The sequence below is a fragment of the Cynocephalus volans genome, chromosome 10 (assembly GCF_027409185.1).
Source record: "Cynocephalus volans isolate mCynVol1 chromosome 10, mCynVol1.pri, whole genome shotgun sequence".
Classification (NCBI taxonomy): domain Eukaryota; kingdom Metazoa; phylum Chordata; class Mammalia; order Dermoptera; family Cynocephalidae; genus Cynocephalus; species Cynocephalus volans.
Genome location: NC_084469.1, coordinates 8,902,890 through 8,925,435, shown reverse-complemented (window position 1 = coordinate 8,925,435; position 22,546 = coordinate 8,902,890). Strand labels below are relative to the sequence as shown.

Below are 22,546 nucleotides of genomic sequence, written 5' to 3'. Positions count from 1 at the left end.
CCTTCAGACAAAAGGAGATGGGAGAGATTTGCAGCTCTAATAATCGAACGGCGAGCTACAGGGAGGAGATGCAGGACTGGGAAGAGGTAGCAGAAGCTGGGAGCTTGGGCCTCAGAAGCCTTTGCAGAGAAGGTGGGTCCTCCAGATGTGCTGGAGTGGGGGGTATCAGGCCCGTCCCTCCCATCCCGCCTAGCACAGGCCTGTGGGTGACGCAGAGCCCAGTGCTTCAGCCCCTGCCCTCTTGGGGGCCTCAGGAGAGACCCTCACCCCTTTACCCCAAGAGGATAGAATCAATGACCTATGGGGAGGGAGCAAAGAGCACGTCCCCACACGCATTAACCCACACCCCAGACGCAGTACCTGACGCAGCGCTGGCTGAGCTGCCGGAAGCAATTACATCGTCCAGCATTAGATCTAAAAGAACGAAACACGACATTGGTCACTGGGTGGACCAGGTGTGCTGGGCAGGGCCCCTCAGCAGCCTGCTCCCCCTCGCCTCTGACCCTCACTGTGCCTATGAATGGAGTGCACCAAGCATGGTGGCTAGTTCTGAATGTCCAGCCCTGAACTGGGGGTACAGGGCACTTGAGGAAGACATATGATTCAGCCAGCTCATTGAAGTCACAGGGGCAGGGAGGCAACAGGAGGGGCAGGCAGCCTGTCATCGGAACAGATGTCCACTCCTACCCCGGGCCATAGCCTCAGCTGCACCTGAGACAGCTACAGACCCCAGAAGGGGAGCCAGCTGGTCAGGCAAGGGCCACAGTGCCTCTTGCCAAAAGAATTCCATCTGCAGATGCCCTGCTGAGGCAGCTGACTGCAAGGAGGGCATGGGGTAAAAGGTGGGGGGGCAGGAGAGTGGCTGCTGGGGACAGTGCACCTGCGCAGCTTCAGATTTCCATAGGGATGCCAAGACCAGACCCCTACCCTGGAGCTGGGCAGGAGGCCTTGGGAGGCTGGTGTCCCATTGCTGCCCAGAGGCCAGTGTCTCCACAGCCTCCTAGAGCAGCCCCCACCTCTCACAGGGAGCACTGTCCCCGTCCTATCCCCACCCTCAATTGCAACTCCCACATTCTCCTCCCTCGTCCAGGTGCCCCTCACAGGCAGCAGGAGATGGAGCCGAGGGCAGAGGGGAGGCTGGGGCACTGCAGCCCCCACCTCATTTGGTGGTACTCACATTTCAACACACCAAAGAGAAAACTCAGAACGCCGCACGCATCTTATCAGCAGAAGGAAGACAGTTTGTGAAAGGGTGGAGAGAGGAAGGGAAACCCACAGACCAAACAGAGACAGACACACAGACAGACACACAAAGGCTTAAAGAAACCCACACACAAAGACGTTTAGAGAGAAGTGGGCCGTGACGGAGAGAGAGAGGCACGGAGGTTGTGGAGTACAGACAGGTAGGAGCCCTGAAGACAGCAAGGCAGGTGCAGACACACCTGCAGACATGAAAACAAAGGAGCCTCGCGCCTGCCACGTCTCTTGCAGCCCTCCTGGACTCTGTGTCTTTTCACTTAGTCTCGTTCCACCCACAGCTAAGAGCATAAGGAGGGGTGGATAGGGGCCTCACCCACCCAATGCCAAGAGATGCTGCAGAGCACAGGCGAGGGGCTGAAGGGTCCAAGGCCAGAGAGTCATGAGTTCAGAGTTCCTGTGACCTTGGACCTTCCCTGAGCCAGGGGGAGAGGTTTTTTTCAGTTTGGCAAAAAAAAAAAAAAAAAAAAAAAAAAATGATGATCAGGAAGACAGGTAGTTTTGCTGCAGATAGGGAGGCAGGGTGGTTCTGGGGTTCTTGCTTACACTGTTGTCCACTGCAGGGTCTGCCAAGACTCTGCTCAGCAGCTATAGACACTGTATGGGCATAGGGTCAAGATGCAACAGGATCAAGAAGAATGGCACCTGGGCCCATCCCGGGGTCACCAGACTCCGGCACAGGGCAGCATAGCATCTGGTTCTCATCCCATGAGGCTCCTCTGGGAGTTGGGCTGGGAGAGGCCATGTGTCAACTCCCACCTGGCACCATCTGGGAAGCATGATGCTGGGACCCAGGGAGCCCCCCAGGGTGGGGGCAGCTCCCTCTCCCCCACAGGGCTGAACTGGTCTGCTTCATGCGGGCTTGGAAGGCAGACATGCTGTTGGGGGAAAGGAGGTGGGGAGGGGGGTGGGAGCATCTTCTCCCTGCCCCCGGCCCCAGCCCCCAGCCCCCTGCAGTCGCAAGGCCAAGGTCAAGCACGACCGAGAGAGATGTGGAAAGACTACCGACCAGCCATCTGCTTCTCCTTACTCCTTCTCTTTTTCTCCAGTCTCCGTAGACGCTTCTCCTCCCGCCGTCGGGCCTCCTCCTCCTCCTGGTGCTGCCGACACTTGTGGAAGTTCTCCACCACCACGCCCACAAACATGTTCAGGACAAAGAAGGCCACAATGAGCAGGAACGAGATGAAGTACAGCAGCATCCAGGGGTTGTGGTTCATGATGGGCTGGTGGGGAGCAAGAAGGACAGATAAAGATATCAGCCCAAGGGCAGACTGTCTCAGGTGCTGCCCCACAGCCTGGGTTCCTACAGACTCGAACGGCTACAGGGCCCTGACAGGTGATGTCAGTGAATGGTGTGGTTTTGATGTGAGGCAGGAGGGAGGGGTGGGGACTGTGGCAAAGAAGACAGTATATTCTCCATCCAAGAGCTGCTTCTTTGTTCCAGCCAACTCCTGCCCTGAGGGAATGCAGGCCCAGTGTTCCCAGACCTTTGGACTTTTCCTGAGTAGACCCAAATCTGAATTTTCATGTGAAATTCACCAATTTTTAAATGTTCCCCACTAATTCAAAAAATTTTAAACACGTTGCAGGCCAATAAAACATGCCCAGGTTTGGCCCACAGACCACCAGTTACAGACTCTGCTGTAAGATGTGATGCCCCTGATGGCATTTTTCTTTCTGTCTAGTGCTCTTTCTGTCCTGGAGTCAGCCCAGGCTGAGTGACCTGCCCACCTCAGTCCTACCTGCTGGTCCACGCCCACAGCATCCAGCCCATCATACATGATATCCACCCAGCCGTCCTTGGAGGCCAGCACGAACAGGGACATCAGGGCCTGGAGGGAGGGGGAGGAGGAGGAGGGGCCATTTGAACTCTAGCATCTGTGGCTGAACCACCCACTACTTGCCCCAGTGTGCCTCCTGGCAGCAGCTCGGGTACCCCAGTCCTTGAGAGGTCAGGCTAGAGTCATACTCTAGGCCCTGGGAGAGCTCCTGTCCTGGGGCTCCATGGCTGGTCTGAAGCCAGAGGAGCCGTGAGAGATGATCATATCTTCTAACCTCAGCCAGGTAGGGAAAGGGACCCCAAAGCCCCGGAAATCCAGAAACTAAAACCAGGGTGGGTCTGGGCAACAGACCAGCAAAACTGAATGAACCACTTCATTTTCTACATTTCTGTTTCTGCAAATGTGGGGTGAGAAAAGGAATCATCTTGACAATGTGCCTGCACCCTGTACCGTGCTAAGCAAATAAACACATCATCTCACTGCGTCCTTGCTACCACCTCCAAGGAGATAGTGTTATGACCCCATTCACCAGCTGATGAAACTGAGGCCCTGCTAGGTCAGTTGCCCGAGGTCACTGAGCTGACAGTGGTGGTCCCAGGATTCACTTGCAGGTGCCTTCCCCCAACCTCATCTGTGCTTTCTGCCCTGCCATGCAGCTGTGTGGCCCTGGGCAAGTCCCTTACACTCTCTGAGCCTCCATTCTTCATCTTTTAGGAGGGTTAATGACCCCTGTGGGCTCACTTGTTGGGGTGCTGCAGGATGGGCTGAGCTTTCTGACAGGCTGGTGGAGAGACTGCAGAGGGTGTGAGGGGCCTATCTCTCCATGGCCGCCCTCCTCCAATCAACTCAGCATGTATCACTGAGCATGGATTTTTGTCCCCTCCAGACTCCTGCCTCCACCACCCCACCTTGGAGCCTGGAGCTCACCTGGCCGAGATTGTCAAAGTTGTACTTGTGCCGGACCCACCGGTAACTGGCCTCGGCACAGTCAGACTTGTTGGTGATGTTCCTGGTGTCCTCGCCCTGGCACACAAAGAACTTCCCTTTGAAGAGCTGGACACACACGTTCCCAGAGACAGAGAGAAGTAAGCTGTGACCACAGGAAGACGAGAACTCCCTGTCCCCTTAGCCCCCACCCCAGCCCTGGGCCTGAGAGCTCTAGGCACTCCCTGCGTGAGGGTGGGGTGCTCAGCTCTGGGGTCAGCCAAGACAGGAACCTCCCCTGCAGGCACCCCCTTCCTTTCCCTAGAGGAGGAGGAAAGGTAATGGGGGGTTCTGGAGAGGATGGAAGGAGGGGACAGTCATTCATCTCTACCAAGGGCTAGGCCAGTGGTGCTCCACATAGGGGTCCCATCAGCATCCTCTATGAACATGTTAGAAATGTACGTGCCCAGGCCCACCCCACACCTACTGAATCAGATACTCTGGGATAGGGCCCAGTGATGGTTTAATAAGCTGCCCAGGTGGTGATTCTGATGCCCACCGAGGTTTGAGATCCACTGAACCAGGCATTTCATTCTCACAGCAGCTGTGGTGGGGGGGTGGGGGGGTGGTTCTCAACCCCACTCTACAGACAAACAGAACTAAGACTCGGAGGAGTTAATTCACCCCCTAAAGTTGCATAACCAGTAGGTAGTAGAAAAGGGGCTCAAACCCAAGTCTATCTGACTGTAAAGCGCACCCTCATTCCAGTATAGACCAGGTTATGACTGTTGGTGGAAAAGGAATCTGAGGGAAGAGAGGACCACGGGCCTGAGCAAGCCGCTCGGGACAGGCCTCAATCCACCAGAAGAGCCCCAGGACCAGGCTCAACAGTGGTTCACTCCACTAACCCAGGGAGCTGGGAAGCGGGGGAAGGAGAAGGGCACTCGAGGTGGGGGGCGGGGGGAGGTGGCGTGCAGAGAGGCACCACCCAGCTCTGGCAAATGCACCCCTGCCAGGTCCCCAGGGCTAGAGAATTTCTAGGAAACCAGGGAACAGCCCCCTCCCCAGGACAGAGTAGACATCCCAGGAAGGCAAAGAAAGAAGGAGGGGGAAGGGGAGTGTGGTAGCCACCCATGGGCGTCCACGCTGCCCCGACAGCCAGCTGTCTACCCAGCAGCTGAAATAGCTGGAGCCAGGGGCACTGGAAGACTGGGGTGGAGAGGCTCCCCGGCCCCCCGAGGTGTCTGCTGAATCCTGTAGGCAGCTCTGGCTCTTTCTCCTCCGAAGCCAAGTTTCCTCCCTGGGCTGGAGGCCAAGTTTCCCAATAGCCCCCACTTCCTGCCTTGTCTGGGGTCTGCACCCGCCTGCCTGCCAGCACGCCACTAACCTGGCCCAGCTGTCTGGGCCCTGGATCCCCAGGCCTGCTCAAGCAGGGAAGGAAGGGAGGAGATCCCGGAGTAGACCGTGGGCCAGCGTCTGCGCTCCGGGAGTGCGTTAGGGTGGCAGGAAGAGCAGCCTCCAGATACCATGGGCCTGAAATCTCCTGAGGCCCAGATCCCCTTTGGGGCCCTCCTGTAGGCTCCCAGTTTTCTGCAAAATGCCCAGGAGGCAAAGGGGCCTGAGGCCCAGAGCCTGGAGGGAAGTGTCCCTGTTTATTCCTTGCTGGAATGAAACTTGAGCCTCAGAGTGCAGGGGCCAAGAGAAGAGGCACCTTACAGGCTTTCACCAACAGCTGGCCCCCACACTCCCACATACCTGCACCCCCAGGATGCCAAAAATGATGAAGAAGGCACAACAGATGACCACAATGTTGCCGATGGGCTTCAGCGAAGACATCAGTGTCTCCACCACCAGCTTCAGCCCCTGTGCCCGGCTGATTACCCTGGGGAGGGACGTGGGGGATCAGAGGAGTCCCCCAGCTCAGACGCTCCCTTGTCTCTAATCCTGCTGGGTCCCTGCCCCCACCCCCAACCTTGGCTCTCTGGTTCCATTTGGGGCTCTGATGGGGCGAAGAGCTCAGCTTTCTGATTTCACTGTGTAGAGCACAGTCCTCTTTTCATGGGACCCTTGCCATCAGGACCACCATCTGTAATCTCTCAAAACAGGTTGCAGATACCCCTACTCCCACCCCCATCTCCACCTCCACTTCCAGGATGTCAAATGTATTACCTAATTGGGCTGGGTGTGGGGAGGAGTCAACTCAAGGGAGGTGTTCCCCGGGGCTGCAGTGTGTTGCGGGAGACAGGGAGATAAACATGCAGGGGCCAGGCAGGGAGGGGAAGGGGCCGTGAGAGATGGATTGTCACAGCCAGGGAGGTGGCACTATTAAGTCAGTATCATTCTTATCCCCACAAAAATTCTGAGTTGGGGGTGGTAATCGCCTGACTGCAGAGGGCTTCCTGAGAGGCAGATCCCCTGCCAGGAGAAATGTTACCTAGTGAATGGTCCCTGACAGAGTGTGAGGGGGGGGGAAAGCCAGCAAGTGGTCTGTCATCTCACGGAGAGGGGCTGAGTGTCACCCCGAGGGGACCACTCGAGGGGGAGCTTCAGCTGAAGGCTATGTGGGCCCTCCTTGTGGCCCCTTGTACTGTGCCCCCCGCAGGGCCTCAGTCACGGCATGGCACATGCACCAAGTGGCCCTGCGGAGCGCGTTGTGTCGGAGAGGAGGAGGAAATGAAGTGAGAGTGGTGTGCATGCTGGAGGGAAATCACTAGGGCCACAGCTTCACTGAGCAGTGTCTGAGGTGGGGGACAGGACCACGGTGGAGGTCACAGATAGGAGGTGGGCACGTGAGGGCTTTTGTTCCACTGTGGTGGTGCCAGTGGTTGGAGGGGTCTCTGTGGAGGAAGCACTGCTGGGGAGGGGTCACCTGAGTGGGCGCAGGGTCCGCAGCAGCCGCAGCACCCGCAGCATGCCCAGGATCTTGGTGCCACTGTCGGAGACCATGGACACCAGGATGTCGATGACAGAGATGAGCACCAGCAGCCCGTCCAGCACGTTCCAGCTGCTGCGCAGGTACGCCTGCTCCCCGAAGCACCAGCCCAGTGCCACCACCTAGGGACCACCCTGTGTCACCAGCCACCCCGCCCCCACAGCCCCCAGCCCTGTCCTCCACTGCAGCCAACACTCTCGCCCTCAGCAAATGCCACTGTCCCCACCCCCATCAGGAACCAGAGGGCCCAAGTCATGCTGACTCCCCATCACCTTCACTGTCATCTCAGCCAGAAACACTGCAGTGAAGATGTAATTGGAGAGGGTCAGGAAGATTCTTTCCTGCAAGAGAAGAGGCAGGTGCTGCCCACCAGGAGCCCCCTCCAACGCTTCCATGGGCCAGGTCTGCTCTGCATACAGAAGCCAAAAACTGCTCACATCTGATGCCGAAAAGTGACCCCCACCCTCTCCAACATCACACACAACCCCCCCACCTTTCTCTCTCACACACACAGCCAAGTGCCAGGCCCCTGGCTCACTTGCCACTCTGCGGACAGTCTTACCCCTGCTCCTGAACAGAACCTCCCCCACCCAGGTGGCCAGAAGGGAAAAATGATCCCCACAACAGTGCTATTGTCTGAGTCCCATATCCCAGGTCCTATTCCCTGACTCCTTTCTGAAAACTGGGGCAGGACTTAACTTGATCTCTGACCCCTGCCTGACATCCTACTCTCCTCACTTGCTTTCCTGCCATGAGCCCCAGAAATGGAGTGGTTGGGCAAGCTGGGGCCTGTGTTCAGATGGTGCATCCCCAGGCGCCTTATCTATGCTCAGCACCACTGGGGCAGGGCTGGAGAGAAGGCGACCCAGTCCCCTGATGTCTATGCACTGAGTCCATCCCAGGTGGCCAAAAGAGGGTGCAGAGCACTAGAGGGGCAGCAAGCACAGCAGGAGCACGAGCGAGGAACAGAGTGAAGGGAAGGGGAGAAGCAGGCACGATGACAGAGTGGGAGATGGAGGAGTGGGGCGGAAAGATGACGGGGACAGAGACGTGGAGACAGTGACAAAGAGCTCTGTGCAGGGCCTCAGACAGCAGACGGCCAGCGCGGGGGGTGCGAACTGCACCCCTGCTCTGCCCAGCGCAGGCCCTGGGCGTGGGGTCCCCTGTGCTGATGCCCCTCGCCCACCTAGTTGTAAGCCAGCCCCTCCTTCCTCAGGCTGCCTCCATCCCCACCCAGGCCTGGCTGGAGCCCACCCTAATGGGAAACAGAAGCCCCAGCAGCACTGAAATCTAAACAATGGTGTGGGAGGGGCGAGGAGGGGCGCGGGAGGACTTCTGGCCACCTCCAAGCAAGTGGTGAGAAATGTCACGAGGGGAGGCAGAGCCACCCCCACCCACCCTTCTGGGACTCAAAGTGCTGCCAGGGGGCGGGGCTACGATGCCAGGCTGGGGAAGGACAGCTCCCAGAACCAGCTGGGCCTATCCCAAGGAGGTCAGGCCCTGGGCAGTGTGAGTGATACGCAGGCCTCTGGCCTCTCCTCTCCTGAAAGGGACTGACAGGTTCACAGCCAAGCGGAAGTGACCAACAACCCCTTATGGCCCCTGAAAACCTACTCATTTGTGGCCTGGCAGGACCATGAGGAGCAAAGAGCATCTTCCCTGTCCTGCTCTGCATTGCCCATGGGGCAGACTGGGCGGGATGTCCCCCCACCAACGTGCAGGTCACCCATGAAACCAGGACCCTTGGCTGGAAGCAGGGGAAGCATGACCGCCCAGCCCATGGGGACCAGTCTCACATTCCCATCAACCCAGCACTCACCCCACCAACTCACACACGCCTCACAAGCCTCTGGCTCACGAGAACACGCCATCTGTAAACAGCCTGGGGTGTGATGGAGCACCCAGCCGGGCTGGTGTATCACGGAGGGGAAACAGAGGCAGAAGAGGGTGCAGGAGGCATGTTGGGGGATGAGGAGCAAGGGCTGGAGTTCAGGGGACCTGAGTGAGAACCTTGACTCCCCTGCCACCCTGCCACATGCAGCCCTGGGCAGGTCAGTAACCGTGCAGCCCCCTTCCCTCCTTTGCTCTCCCGGGTGCTGCCCCAGGAGGGGCCTGCCACCAACCAGCACTGTTGACTCACAGCGCTGTGGGGGTCAATTTTGGGGCGCTCCATGGCAATGGTGATACAGTTGAGGAAGATGATGACAAGGACAACGTGGTCGAACATCTTGTGGGTGATGATCCGGTGACACAGGAGGCGGAACCTGCTCCGGGACAAGGCAAAGGCTGAGGGGGAGGCAGAGCCAGCAGCAGTGAGAAGCATCGCAGCAGACCCTGCCCCTCCAGGGCTCTCCCAGCCGGAGGCCACCCTGCCCCCAGGCCCCTCACTCACACTCCACGCAGGGCACTACTTCTAACATCCCTGGAGAGCATCGCGGGGTAAGTTGCTGTGAGAAGGAGAGGTGAGGGCGCAGGTCAGAGTCCCCCTTACTTACCTGGATTGAGGAGGAAAGATGTAAGCAGACCAAGAGTCACGCTCGCGGCAGCAGGCAGGGAGCCGGGCTTGGACCCACGCGCGGATCCGCTCCCCTTTGCTCTGTGGAGCAAACACGCCACGTGAGCAGGACCAGGCCTCCATGCTCCCCACGCCCTTGACCCTTCTCAGCAGCTCCACGACCCTCCCTCCTTGCCTGCCCTCTCCCACCTCTGGTCCAACCTTCTGCCCTGCTTCTCTTCCTTTACTCCTGAGACCACCTCCCCACCTCCCTCTAAACCTTACTGGCCCCTGCCCCCCCAAACCCCTCACTTCCTCATCTCCTCCCCCGCCCCCGTCTCCTTCCCAAGGCTGTCCCTCTCCTCTCTTTTCCGGGCCTCCAGCCCAGCCCCTGCCTGCCCTCCCTCCTTCCCTCCCCACTGCGCTGGAAGCTACATCAATTATCAAACGTTGTACCCATCACAGCTGTCTGTTCAGAGATACACCTGGGCTGAGACACTGGCCGCACCCTGTCCCCTGGGGTACAGGTGGTGGCGAGAGGACTGGGGGATCGTGAATGGGTAAGGATGGAGTGGGAAGTTAAGGCTCCTGACCAGGTCAGGATGAGAGAGGGATTGGGGGGGGCATCATTTTGGGGAGATGAGTGATAGATGAGTGATGGGTCTTTCTGAGTCACAGGGGGAGGGCCATGAAAGATTCATAGGAGTCTGCCCAAAACCATTCATATCCACCAAGGACCGCAGAGCCCGAGGCGTGACAAGCATCTGGGGCTTGGCAGGGCGGGCAGAGGCAGAAAAGGGGCTTTTTGGAGCTCAGCTTCCGGGGCTGGCACCCCTTGAGATTCCCTGGACTTGGAAAGGTCACTCCCTTGCACCCTGCCAGGCCGGGCACAGCTCTGCTCTCTCAAGGTCAGGGGTGAGGGTCACTGTGCCCACAGGGGCCTCACCAGGTTGCCCTCATCATCAGCGTCATCTGCATCCAGTGGGGGTTCATCGGGCCGCAGGGCCCGGGCCAGGCGCCCCGAAGCCGACTTGCCATTGCAGTCCTGGTGCTCAGAGCCACAGCCGCGGCCGCTGGCTGTGCGGTACAGCCCAGGCACCTGCAGCGTGTCCGGCAGGTCAAAGGAGCTCTTGGCCTCCCGCTCCAGGGAGCCTCTGTGGCGACGGTCACTGCCCACTGGGCTGGCCCGCTCCTCTTCCGAGCTCTCCTCCTCATCCTGGCTCTCCCGGCCCTCCCCCGACAAGAGGGACCTTCGCTCCCCACTCGGGCTCCTCCGCTTCAGACTGGAGGCACGGCCAAGGCTGTTCCGGCTGGAGCGCCTGCTGGTCCAGCTGCTTGCTGCGCTCCAGGGGCTGTGTGGGGAGCTGCGGGCGCTCGGCTGCAGGGTGAGCAGAGGAGGAGTGGTCTCAGGCAGGGCCACGCAGCTGGACCTGTACCCCTCACATGCATCTCACCTCCTGTGAGCCTCCCTGGCATCCCATCGGGTGTACAGGTGTGAGCAGGAGCCCTGGACTCCAATGCCTGGGTTCAGATCCCAGCTCACCCCAACCAGCTGTGTGACCCAGGACGTTATTAAACCTCTCTGTGCCTGTTTCCTCGTTTGTAAAATAGATATGGCAATAGCACTTCTTCCTCCTTTAGTTGGCGACAGAAGTATTATCCTCGGCTGAGTGGCAGTATAAAACAAAGGCGAGGAGGAACTCAAACAACTCAATAGCAAGAAAACAGCCCAATTTAAAAAATGGGCAAAAGACCGGAATAGACATTTCTCAAAAGAAAACATACAAATGGTCAACAGGTATATGAAAAAAGGCTCAACATCACTATCATCAGGGAAATGCAAATCAAAACCACAATTAGAGATCACCTCACGCCTGTTAGAATGGCTGTTGTCAAAAAGACGAAAGATAACAAGTGCTGACGAGGATTTGGAGAAAAGGGAACCCTCACGCCGTGGATAGGACTATAAATTAGTACAGCCATTGGAAAACAGTCTGGAGGTTCCTCAAAAAATTAAAAATAAAACTACTGCAGGATCCAGCAATCCCATTCCTTGGTATAGATCCAAAGGATTTGAAATTAGTATGTGGAAGAGACACATATAAGCCCATGTTCACTGCAGCATAATTTACAAGAGCAAAGATACAGAATCAACTTAAATGTCCCTCAAGGGATAACGGATAAAGAAAATGCGGTGTAGATACACAATGGATACTACTCTGCCTTAAAAAAAAAAAAAGAAGGAAATCTTGTCATTTGCAACAAGGTGGGTGAACCTGCAACAATATGCTAAGTGAAACAAGCCAGGCACAGAGAGACAAATACCATATGGATCTCACCTATATGTGGAATTTTAAAAAGTTGAACTCAAAGAAGTAGATAGTTGCATGGTGGTTACCAGAGGCTGGGGAGTGTGGGGGTGGGAACGGGGCGATGTTGGCCTAAGGGTACAGAGTTTCAGTCACTACACTTGATTAGCCAAAAGCTCAAGAAGCAAGCAGAGTTGCAGTTATACTCGTACAAGAGAAGTAGGTTTTTGAGATTTATTGCACAGCATGCTGACTATAGTTAATAATAATGTAACGTGTATTTCAAAATTGCTGAGAGTAGATTTTTAAGGTTCACACCACAAAAGAATAAGTATGTGAGGTAAGGGATATGTTAATTAGCTTGATTTAATCACTCCATAACATATACATATATGAAAACATCACATGGTACCCCATAGATATATACAGTTATTATTTGTCAATTACAAATACATTTTTAAAAATGAAAAAGTGGAATAATGTCAAGAGCCTGGGCTCCAATGCCAGCCTGCTGGGCTGAAATACTGGCTCTGTTATTCACTTTGGTGGTCTCAGACTTAGGTCTCATCTGTAAAATGGGGACACTAATGACACCTACCTCGTAGGGTTCCTGTGAGGATTAAGTGCATTTAGAATGCTAATGAGTGGTGTTTAGAACAGTGTCTGGGACAGAATCAGTAACTAGATGAGGGTTTGGTATTATGAATACTAGGTATTAAGGAGGTAGGGACACTCCAGCCCCATTTTACAGAAAAGGCTCAGAAAGTTTGAGTCTTGCCCAAGGACACTCAGCTAGCGAACAGATGGGGCAGGATTAGAACCCTGCTTTCACCTCCCAGGCTAGGGCTCCTTCACTTGCCTGCATCAGCAGCCCTGACTCCCCTGGGGCTTGTCCAGACACACCCAGGCTCTGTCTAGCCCATGGCCCAGGGGCTGTCCCCTTGGACCTGCCCCCTCCGTCCACTCTTCCTCCCACCATCAGGCACCCACATGTATCCCATACCGGTGACTTCATCTCGTGGGCCACCCCGGGCTCAGCTGACCCACTGCTGCTGGTGCGGCGGGAGGCAGGGCCCAGTGTCTCGCCCAGGCCCGTGCTGGAGCTCTTGGGCAGCGACATGGGCGTGGCGGCCGTGTGGATGATGAGAGGTGGAAACAGGCTCTTCCGCAGCTCTAGGTGGTCTCCAAGGGACACCACTAAAGGGAAAGTGGGAGAAACCCTGAGTTAACTCAGGGCTGGCCCAAAGCCAGCAGCCGCACCCCAGCATAGGTACTCACGGGCCAAGCGCTTCTTCCTGTCCCCATCACCGTCCAGGCTAGGTGAGAAAAAATCAGGCTCTGACTCTGACTTGGTGGCATCTCCCTAGGAAGGGGAAACAGTGGGCCATTAGGAACCTGGCCAGGCAGGGGTAGGTGGGGTGGACCAAGGTCTCCCTCTTTTCACACACACACACACACACACACACACACACACACACACACACATCACATATAGGCCACAGGAACCAGCAACCACGTCACAAAGCATGCACTGGTGCAGGCCAAGGCACTCAGGCTTGGGGCCCAAGGCTTCCTAGGGCCCCCGACGCCTCTGCCTCCCACCAGCCACACCTCAGAGAAGGCCATGGCACAACCAGCCTGGCTGGACTGGCATCAAGGCTGGCTGGGGGAGAAGGGGTCGCTGGGCAGGCAGGTGGCACAGGCCCAAAGGCGCTAGGGACCTGAGTGAAGTGATCACTAGAGCCTCAATTCCAAAAGAGCACTGGAGGCCCCCTGCCTTCTCTCCACGGCTCCCCTCCCCAGAGCCTCAGACCCGAGGACCCTGGAAGGACATTGAAAGACCCCAGACAGAGTGGATCAGCCCAAGGACGCCACTGTGGTCCCTCTGTTTCATCCCTCTGTCTTCCCCAAGCCCTGGCCCCCTCCCTGGCCCCATTTTTACCTCTCTCCCTGGCTCTGGGACAGTTTTTTCTTCCTTCTTAGCAGGTCACTAGGTTCCCCAGTAATTACACACTTCTCCTTAAGAAGTTATTAAAAAATACTTGATTGCTACTTTTGATAAGGACATAAATATTAGGTAATTGGCATCTCAGGGGATCATTTTCATTAACTCAGTTTACATCCCTAACAAGGCCTTTAATTATCAAGTGGGATCTCCAGGGGACTGCTCAGATGCATAGCACCATGGGCTCCTGTGGGAATCCTGGCTTTGCCCCCAATTCTGATGTTAGTGCAGGAAACAGCAGGCAATGGCTCAACGTGGAGCCAGAAGAGGAACGTGCCCTGAGATAGCTGGCTGTACCCATCTGGGAGATTAAGGGTCCAGAGACTCAGAGGTGGATTTGAAATTCTGGTACATTCTGGCAAGAGCCACACCCCATCCCCACACCTTCTAAGGATCTGTACTGAGCTGAGGCAGCTTGTGGGGTCTCCAACGGGGTCCCAGGACAAGAGGAGACGAGGAGCATGGTCTGAAGCCACAGGTCTTGATGTCTCGGCCTCCTCTGGGACCTCAGTGCACATGAGGTGTCCCACACACGTGCACACAGGGGACTCTAAGTCCCTTCCTTCTCCAGCCCATCCACTGGTCTGGCAGGGACAGGAATGGTGCCCTTTGTGGGTTGATGGGGGCAGAGGCAAGGGGGCTCCTCCCTTTCATGTCCTCAGGGGGAAGGGACTTAACATCGAAGCAAACCTCACAACACCCATGACCACCAAGGCCACCACAGGTTGCACAGCAGCTGAGCGTGAACACGAGCACAGAGACACGGAGGCAGAGTGGAGGGGCACGGGCACAGGGGGGCATGCCGACTCATGATCGCGTACCTACCCCCTGGGAGTCGACAGGCAGCTGAATACAGCTTAACTGTCCACTCGCATCTTCCCGTTTGCTGATTTCCTACAGGGAGAGGGGGAGGCAGGGGAGGGGCGCTGGTCACAGGCGCTCAGGCCATCACACATCAGCAGTGTCGAAGGAGGATGGAGAAAAGGAGGGGTGCCAACCCCGCAGCAGGGAAACAGAGACATGGGGGGAGGGAGGGAGGGGACAGAACGGCCTTCCAGAATTTGACCACAGGCCCTCAGGCCAGAATGAATCTGAAGGCTGAGGGCAGAGGCCACAAAGATGGGGAGGAGGGCAAGAAAGGATCCAGACCCCCATACACCCTAACGTGAACAGCCACCATTCATTGAGGGTGTGCCCAGCACCAGAAAACTGCTCGCAAGGTAGGAAGTCAGCACCACTATCACCATCTGGCAAGGGAGGCATCTGAGGGTTGCAGAAGTTAGGAAAAGTGCCCCAAATCACAGAGTAAGCGACGGATCTGGGCCCCAACCCGAGTCTCCAGTTCTAAGGCAGTGAGCTGAGGCATGGGCAGGAAGGGTGGCCAGGGGCAGGGGAGGACAGTCAGAGTCTGGGGGGACAGCCAGTAGCAGAAACAGGCCTCATAACTTCTCATACTCTCGGCCCAAGTCCCTTCGAGTCAGAATGGATCGGCTGCTGCATCTAGGATGGGACCTGACAAGCAACACTGGGATGATGGCTGTGCTGTTGCTTGCTATCAATTAATGGCCTCACACAGGGCCTTGTTGCCTGTTCATTTAATTAAGTGTGTGGATGATAAATACACAGGGATTGAGGGTGCTGCCCCCTGCAAATCAGGAAATCAACAGCCAAGCAGGCTCTGGCTCTTGGGCCAGCCCCTCCTACCTCTTGATGGGGTGGCAAGGCTAGCAGGGGGGCCACCCTTGAGGCCTCCTGCTGGTGGAGCCCACCAAAATGGGGACAGCCACTTCCAGAAAAAAAAAAAAAAAACCCAAGCCATCATGACAGCAAAGTCTGCCTCCCCTGCCAGACCATGGGCCTCCCTCAGTTAAGTGCTCAGCCCCCTGAAACCCCATACAAGAGAACACAGGTGTCCAGGTCATCAGCATCAAATGCCACCCCTCACCATCTCATCCCATGCAGAACAATGGGGCCACTGGTCCAGCCCTTCACAGGGCACTTCAGGGCCATGACTACAGCCCACTCCCATGGAAGGAGGTTGATCTGGAAATCCTTTCCACCCTACACCTAAAGCATCACAGCCCAAGGCACCATGTCCTGAGCAAGACCCTCCTCCCAAAGGCACTTCTACTCTGAAGGTTGAGAAGAGTGTGGCTGCAGGGCCCTGGTCTCACATGCCCCCAGCAGGGCCTGAGTGGCCAGGCCAAGCCCCAGGGCCTGCGCTCTCCGCTCCCGTAGTCTGACTCTGCTGCTGCCTAGCAACCAGGCCAGCTCAGCAGCATCAATTTAGCAAGGTGTTTGCTGAAAGGGCCGAGTGGTGGGGAGGGGGCTGTCTGCACCAGACACCTCAAGACTGCCACGGCGGCTGAATGGCAGTGGAGGGGGGACAAGCTCGGGTGCTTTCCATTTCCTTCCACACAGTCCACGGGAATTGTTCTGAGGAAATCTTAGCTGTCAGGAGGGTCCCCGTCCACTCAGCTCCTGCTTCCCCAGGCTGTGAGCAGCGGCCAAGAGTGAGTTCACAGAGACCCTGGCTCCTGGGGGAGCACTGTGGCACCCCTTAACTCTTCAGGCCCCAGAGAACCCCCAAATAAGTGTCCCATTCCAGGGAGTGTCCCAACATCTCTCCCTCTCTGCAAGAGGTCCGGCCATGACCAAAGCCTCCCCACCAGCCACCCCCACTGCCCCCTGGCCGGGAGGAAATGCAATAATGGACAACAACAGAACTAAGAGCCGGCGTGGGACAGATGCACCCGCACCCCACTAGCCCGCCCGGCCCACGGGGAACAGCCCTTCCTTGAAAGGCTGGGAAAGAGTTGGAAAATAGATTTTTGTTTTTCCACCGTGTGCCAGGTATTTATAGACCAGGCCGCAGCGGGAGTTTCCATCCGGGTCACCCAGAGAGAACAGGACCAAGAGCTTCTCCAGGCCCAGCCTGGAGCATTTCTAGGTTGGGTCAACCTGCCCTGTTTGAGGCACTAGGACGTTGGGGTGGGTCTGGGGGCTGGGGTGGGAAGAGAGGCAGAGCTGAGGGAGAGAATGGGGTGCAGCACTTCAGGCAGAGGCTGCACCCTGGCACGACAAGGGCAAGATCAATGTAAATCAATAGTAATTGATGATGCTGCCTATGACAAAGGTGATGTGGAGCCTGGGCTGGAAATAGGACACTCATTTCTGCCATGCCCACAGCTAATTGGGCTCATTTCTCACCCTCGGCAGCTCAGCCCTGCCCAGGCCCTGGTGGCATCTTCATCAGCTCAGCCTGAGCTCAGGTGACTTACACACAAGCCTCCCCACCCCTCAGCTCGGATGGGTCCTCTCTGGATGTCCTATAAAGCACTAGTGCTCAAGGGTCCAGCTGCACCGTGGGCCTGACACTTGTCTGGCTCTCTGGGGAAGGGTCTAGCCAACTCTGAGAGAGAAGCCCACTAGGCAGCTAACCTTTGACCCAGGGACCCCATGCAACCATCCTGTCTTCTTTGTGATGAGGAACTGCATGAGAACCAGAGCCGCCCACCTGGCCCACCCCAGCTAGTCTGAGGGACGTGTCCTGCAGAACCTTCCACACCCCTACAGTTGGCAGTGGAGGGAGGAGGAGGCTTGATCCAGGCAGTCAATTCCTCCTGGAAGTGGGACCACTGTGGGCAGGGTGAGGGGGCAGGGCAGGGGGTTACCTCCGCCTGGAAGCCCTCCACCAGAATGGCGACCAGCAGATTAAAGAGCACATAGTTGCCAAAGGTCATGAGGGCGATGAAGTAAAGTGCAGCCCAGGAAGACGTGGATGCCATCCCATTGTAGAGGACTTTGTTCCAGTCCTCCTGGGTCAGGATCTGCAGGTGGAGGGCAGGAATCAGGGCCTCTACCAGGGGCACCCCACCACCCCTGCCAACCCCCTGCCCTGTTGCTACCCTCGCACCTGAAAGACAGTGACAATGGCCCAAAGCAGGGAGTCAAAATTCTTCCGGTCTGGCAGTGTGTCCCCATCCCGCTCAGATGCAAATTTGCAGCCAAAGAGATGCATGCCCAGGATGCTGAAGACACAAGGAGCCACAGATGCGGGTCAGGGCCCCAGCACTCCCTGCCCCTCCAGCCCGCCTGCCCTAAACCTGGCCATCTGCCAGCAGCCTGGCACTGCACCTGCCCTCACCTGAAGATGAAGATGAAGAGCATGAGCAGCATGCAGAAGGTGGCCACGTTGTCCATGGTCTTCATGAGCACCACAAGCTGCCGCTGCAGCGCAGGCAGGAAGCGCACCAGCTTCAGCACCCGCATCAGGCGGAAGGTCCGCAGCACCGACAGGCCGCCCCCCTGTTGGCCTACGATCTCCCACACGCTGCAAGGGGGGCAGGCAGTCTGAGCCCACCGTACCTTCACCTTTTCCTGCTCCTCCCTTTGAGAGGACTCAACAGCACCCAAGGGCCTGGACTGGCCAGTACAGCAGGAGAAAATGGGCCACAGATAGGCTTCCAAGCAGGAGCTTCTGAGATAGTGAAGATCTGGGTGACGGCCCCAGCACCCTCCACCCTCCCCTCCCAGCCGGAGATCACATCCTGGCAGCAGACAGCCCTCTCCCTAAATCTGGCCAATGCAACTGCATCAAGTTATGGAATATTTGCTTTGTTCTCTTCTAATGAAATCTAAAGCCAATTCCAAAAAGCAATAAGGCAGTTCTCCTGGCCCCAGGCCTGGGGGGACAGAACACTTTTCCAAGGTCTTGGAAACCCTAAAGCAAGTTGCTGGCGTCTGAGATGGTTTCCAAGCACTTTGCGAGCAGAACAGCTGGCGAGGCCTCGTATCTCCTCCAGCTCCTCTCCAAAGCCACCTCTCCAGTTCTCACCCATCCCAGGCCTGTGGGGAGGGAGACTGAAGAGGGACCCAGCAAAAAGAGATATGAGCCCAAGTTCCACATGAGCAAGGTGGGGCCAAGGAAGAAGATGGAGTAGAGCATGGGGCACAGAGTACCCCCCAGGGGGATTGGCAGGTCCTGTGGGGTCAGTGGAGCTGAACTCCAGACTCCTTCCTTCCCAAGGAACAAGCTGCATGGACCCTGGCCCCAAGCCACCCCCGCTGGCATTCTTCAAGCAAGTGGCAGTGGGGGAGGGGGGCAATCATACCTGATGACAACAATGACACCATCGAAGATGTTGTAGGGATTCTTGATGTAGCCAAAGGGACCATACACAAGCAGCTTCAGCAGCATCTCCAGGGCAAAAAGGCTGGTGAAGACAATGTTGCTGATTTCCAGGGCGTTAGTTAGCTCCTCAGGCTGGAAGGCAGGGTGGGGTGTGAAACAGACAGCTTGTCCCTGAGCCCCTCATCCCAGTCCTCCTGAACATGGGGCCCTAGGGAAAGGAGAAGCAGGAACAGCAAGCATGGGGAACAGTGCTGGTGCTCAGGATCCTGGAGAGGACCCTCTCCCAAGGGGTCCAGGAGAAAATGCACTCGGGGCAGCCACCCCAAGAAAGGGCCACATGAACCCCCAGCCCCGAGCCATTCCTCAGCTCTGGGTCTCAGACCTTGGAGCCACAGGCTCACTGGGGACCTGTGCTATGGGTTCTGCCCTCCCTCCTGATGGGAGCTCCAGACCTATCCTGTTATGCTCTGATATGCCAGCTCAGTAGGCCCAGGCCAGCAGCGCAATGATGCCAGAGACATCAGAGGGCTGCTACCAAGGCCTCACATGCACACTCAGCCACACAGCTGTACACAAAGTCACACATGTTCCACAATTACTCTGTGGACTTGGCAGCCTCCTGCTCGACAACTGTTGGCTACAACTGCTTCCTTCCAGACACACACACACACGCGCGCATGCATGCACTCCCAGGCACTCACATGCTGACAGGCAGAAGGGAGACAGGAAGGGATGTCACAGATGAGGAGGCTCCTGGAGCTTCAGCCTGAGACCAGGACACCTGGCTTGATTCTTAGCCCATTCTATCACTCGCTGTGTGACCTTCAGCAAGTTTCTCAACCTCTCTGGCCAAATGCAAAACATTAGAGGTAATTCCTTTTATGCTCCTACCCAGGGCCTTAGATTGGGTCCTCAGAAGAACTAATGACAAACCGTATCTCATCTGCTATTCCAGCTCACTAGTCACCTCCTTTCAATATGAAATGACTACTGTATGCCTAGGAATGCACCCGGCATTAAAGGAGCAGCAAAAACACGCCAGCCACACTCCCCACCTCCCAAGAGCTCAGCTTCTAGCTGGAAACAAGTTGTACACAAACAAAACAGCTGAATAATCACAAGAGGCTTTAGATACATCAGCGCCAAAATAAATTATCCAGGCAGTAAATCCAGGAGTTCAGGAGAGAGAAGGTGAGGGGTGAGCACACCAGGAAAGGCTTAGTCGGGAGGTGGCACTTGGAATGAACTCCAAAGTGTGATTGGGGTCTCCCCGGGTGGGGCAGAGGAGGAAGGCAGTGTGCAGGGAGCAGGGGACACGCATGGGCAACGTGAGCCTGGTTCTGGTTGGGGGACCAGGGAGGGGCGTGGCCAGGCTGAGGGCTGGGTGTGCATCGAAAGAGATGGTGGGCCCACTGCCCACCTGACGAGTGTCTTGACAAACCAAAAGCCCAAGGCCCATAGTAGCTGTTCAAGAAGTTTGAGTTAAAGAAATAACCAGACAGGCCCTTATTCCATCAGACACCTCCCCCGCTGTTTACCCGGCTGCCTCATCTGGCTGGCTTCCCAGGTAGGTTGCCCAAGCATGGAGCCAGGTCCTGGGCATGACCAAATGTGTTCTAATGGCCCCAATCTGTGTGGCTAGGCTGGGCAGGAAGTGAGGAGAGCTGGAACTAGAGGACAAGCAGGTGAGGGGCATTTAGGGGTCTGGGGGTCAATGGCTATTCAGACGGAGGTAAGCTCTCAGCCCATGCATGGAGTTCTTTCCAAAGGCAGGCCTGGAGGGCACAGCCGGGGTCAGTAGGCAAGGCAGAAAGCCAAGTATCCAGAGAGTGAGTGGCTGTCATGGGGGATGGCGTGGCACAGAGCCTGTCGCTCCAGTAGATCTCAAACAAGACTTTGCTCCACAGGCTGGGAGTGGGGGCAGGAAGGGGCACTGCCACCTGACCTAGTTAATTGGGCCACACAGACACAGGACATTTAGTCCCTCAAGAGTGAGCACAGTACAGGAGGTGACGAAGCGGCCATCATCACTGCAGATAAAGCCCAGGGTCAAGCCCCTCCTAACAGAGTGAGTCCTCAACTATGGGCTCCCAAGTCCAGTCTGCCAGGAAGCAGTGGTTGGGAGCCTGCCTCCCAGTCTCTCTGTCACCTGCCCAATCTTCCACCCTTGGGTTGGATCAAGACGAGGAGCACAGACCTCACAGGTGTGATGCTTTACAGGTTCCCAGGCTCACAGTGCGCTGAGCTCACTTCATGTCATCCACACACCAGTTCTTCCTCACTCATTTACAGCTGAGCAAGAGGCCAACAGATGGGGGACAACTAGTTCAAAGTTACAGGGTAAGAAGAGCCAGGGGTGGGGCTCAGTCCCACATCGCTCTGACTCCATTAAAGCAGACAGTCAACATTTCAGATGTATGCCAAAGTGACAGTGAAGGGCCTGTGAATCCAGACCCACGGATGGACTGAATATCTAACGTGTTTCCTAATGTACATAAAATGATATTTCAAATAGAGACGTACGAATAAGGAACAAGCTGATGGGAAATCATAGCCGAGGTATACTCACAATGGGCAAATTTTATGGCATATAAATTATACCTCCAAAAACCTGTTAAAAATAAAAATTAATAAAAAGTACCTGAAAAACACAGTAGCTTTTGATATCACATATTCACTCAATCAGTGAGTCCTAAAAGTACAACTGCTCCTGTGCGTGCGGAGACAGGCTGCTCTCATTGCTCCCTGATGTCCCGACGGCTCAGGGACGCACGCACCCGTTCTCACCTGCACACCTGCAAGAGGCTCACTGGGAAGGATGGTGCAGGCCACCCCAGAAGGCCTGCGTCACTGGTCCTCCTTGAGGGAGGTGGCAGCAAAGGCCGGAGACCCCGCCCTGCCCGCCGAGCGGCTGTAGAACCGGAGGAGCAGGGGTGCCTGGTACAGGTGGAAAGGGGGCTTGGCACTCCCCTCCACCCCGCCCTCTCTCTCCTCCATGCTCCCACTACACACATAGGGACAATGCCTCTTCCTTTCCAGGGCCAAGTATCCCCTCCCAGTGACCCATGGAAAAAAGCCCTCCTCCCGCAGACAGCCAAGTCTGTCCAAGTTACTAAATTGGAGGCTGGGAATGTTTTGTAAATGCGGGAAGAGGATACAGAGACACTATCTTAGCAACACAGTTGCCCCAGGGACCACAGCCATAATTATGGCCGCCGCAGCCACCAAGGGGCAGGGGTGAAGCCAAGCTCTGCTGGTACCCACCACGGCCGCACCAGCCTGAGGACCCTCCTCCCAGGATTTCATTTCCTTCCTGTTCACAACCAAATGAGAGAGAGATGTGAGCCTCCTAGACAGCCGCGGAAACTGAGGCTCCAAGAGGTGTGGAAACCTGATGGAGGGTGCAGCACCGGGTCCATTTAACTTTCCTCTCTGTCTTTGCCTTTGGGACCCTGTCCATGATGCTGCTCCCACCTCACACCCAGAAGAGCCCACGCAGAATGCACACTAGCCCATCAGGCGGGTACCAGCCTCCCCTCACCGACTCTCCCTGGCTGCAGAAGTCCTTTCTCAGGTCTAGACAGCATCCCTCCTGCTGTTCACAGATGTCAAGGCCCAGGGGAGGTGTCTGTGAGTTGAGGCCACGCAGCCTGAGCTTCTCCCACCCAGAGGCCCCACGTCTCTTTTTTGTGCTGATGCTAACTGTAAAT

At 56.4% G+C, this 22,546-nt stretch overlaps 1 protein-coding gene across 28 annotated transcripts in view; it reads right to left on the bottom strand.

Moving 5' to 3' along the window:
• The window catches only part of CACNA1G (calcium voltage-gated channel subunit alpha1 G), a 62,984-nt gene that overhangs the window by 14,990 nt on the left and 25,448 nt on the right, over nucleotides 1–22,546 (bottom strand). For 5 of the 28 annotated variants that reach the window (XM_063109775.1, XM_063109778.1, XM_063109786.1 and 2 more), the window contains exons 10-26: nucleotides 18,817–18,968; nucleotides 17,850–18,035; nucleotides 17,619–17,733; nucleotides 17,377–17,532; nucleotides 14,528–14,596; nucleotides 12,976–13,060; nucleotides 12,701–12,894; nucleotides 10,335–10,766; nucleotides 9,390–9,490; nucleotides 9,035–9,158; nucleotides 7,167–7,235; nucleotides 6,832–7,016; nucleotides 5,718–5,844; nucleotides 3,966–4,091; nucleotides 3,000–3,089; nucleotides 2,288–2,480; nucleotides 361–414 (exon numbers count right to left, since the gene is read on the bottom strand). In XM_063109775.1, coding sequence (XP_062965845.1) covers nucleotides 361–414; nucleotides 2,288–2,480; nucleotides 3,000–3,089; nucleotides 3,966–4,091; nucleotides 5,718–5,844; nucleotides 6,832–7,016; nucleotides 7,167–7,235; nucleotides 9,035–9,158; nucleotides 9,390–9,490; nucleotides 10,335–10,766; nucleotides 12,701–12,894; nucleotides 12,976–13,060; nucleotides 14,528–14,596; nucleotides 17,377–17,532; nucleotides 17,619–17,733; nucleotides 17,850–18,035; nucleotides 18,817–18,968 — 2,458 coding nt within the window. Of the gene's footprint in view, nucleotides 1–360; nucleotides 415–2,266; nucleotides 2,481–2,999; nucleotides 3,090–3,965; nucleotides 4,092–5,717; nucleotides 5,845–6,831; nucleotides 7,017–7,166; nucleotides 7,236–9,034; nucleotides 9,159–9,389; nucleotides 9,491–10,334; nucleotides 10,767–12,700; nucleotides 12,895–12,975; nucleotides 13,061–14,527; nucleotides 14,597–17,376; nucleotides 17,533–17,618; nucleotides 17,734–17,849; nucleotides 18,036–18,816; nucleotides 18,969–22,546 lie in introns of all 28 variants that reach the window. The other 23 variants (XM_063109776.1, XM_063109779.1, XM_063109788.1 and 20 more) reach the window with 13 other exon arrangements.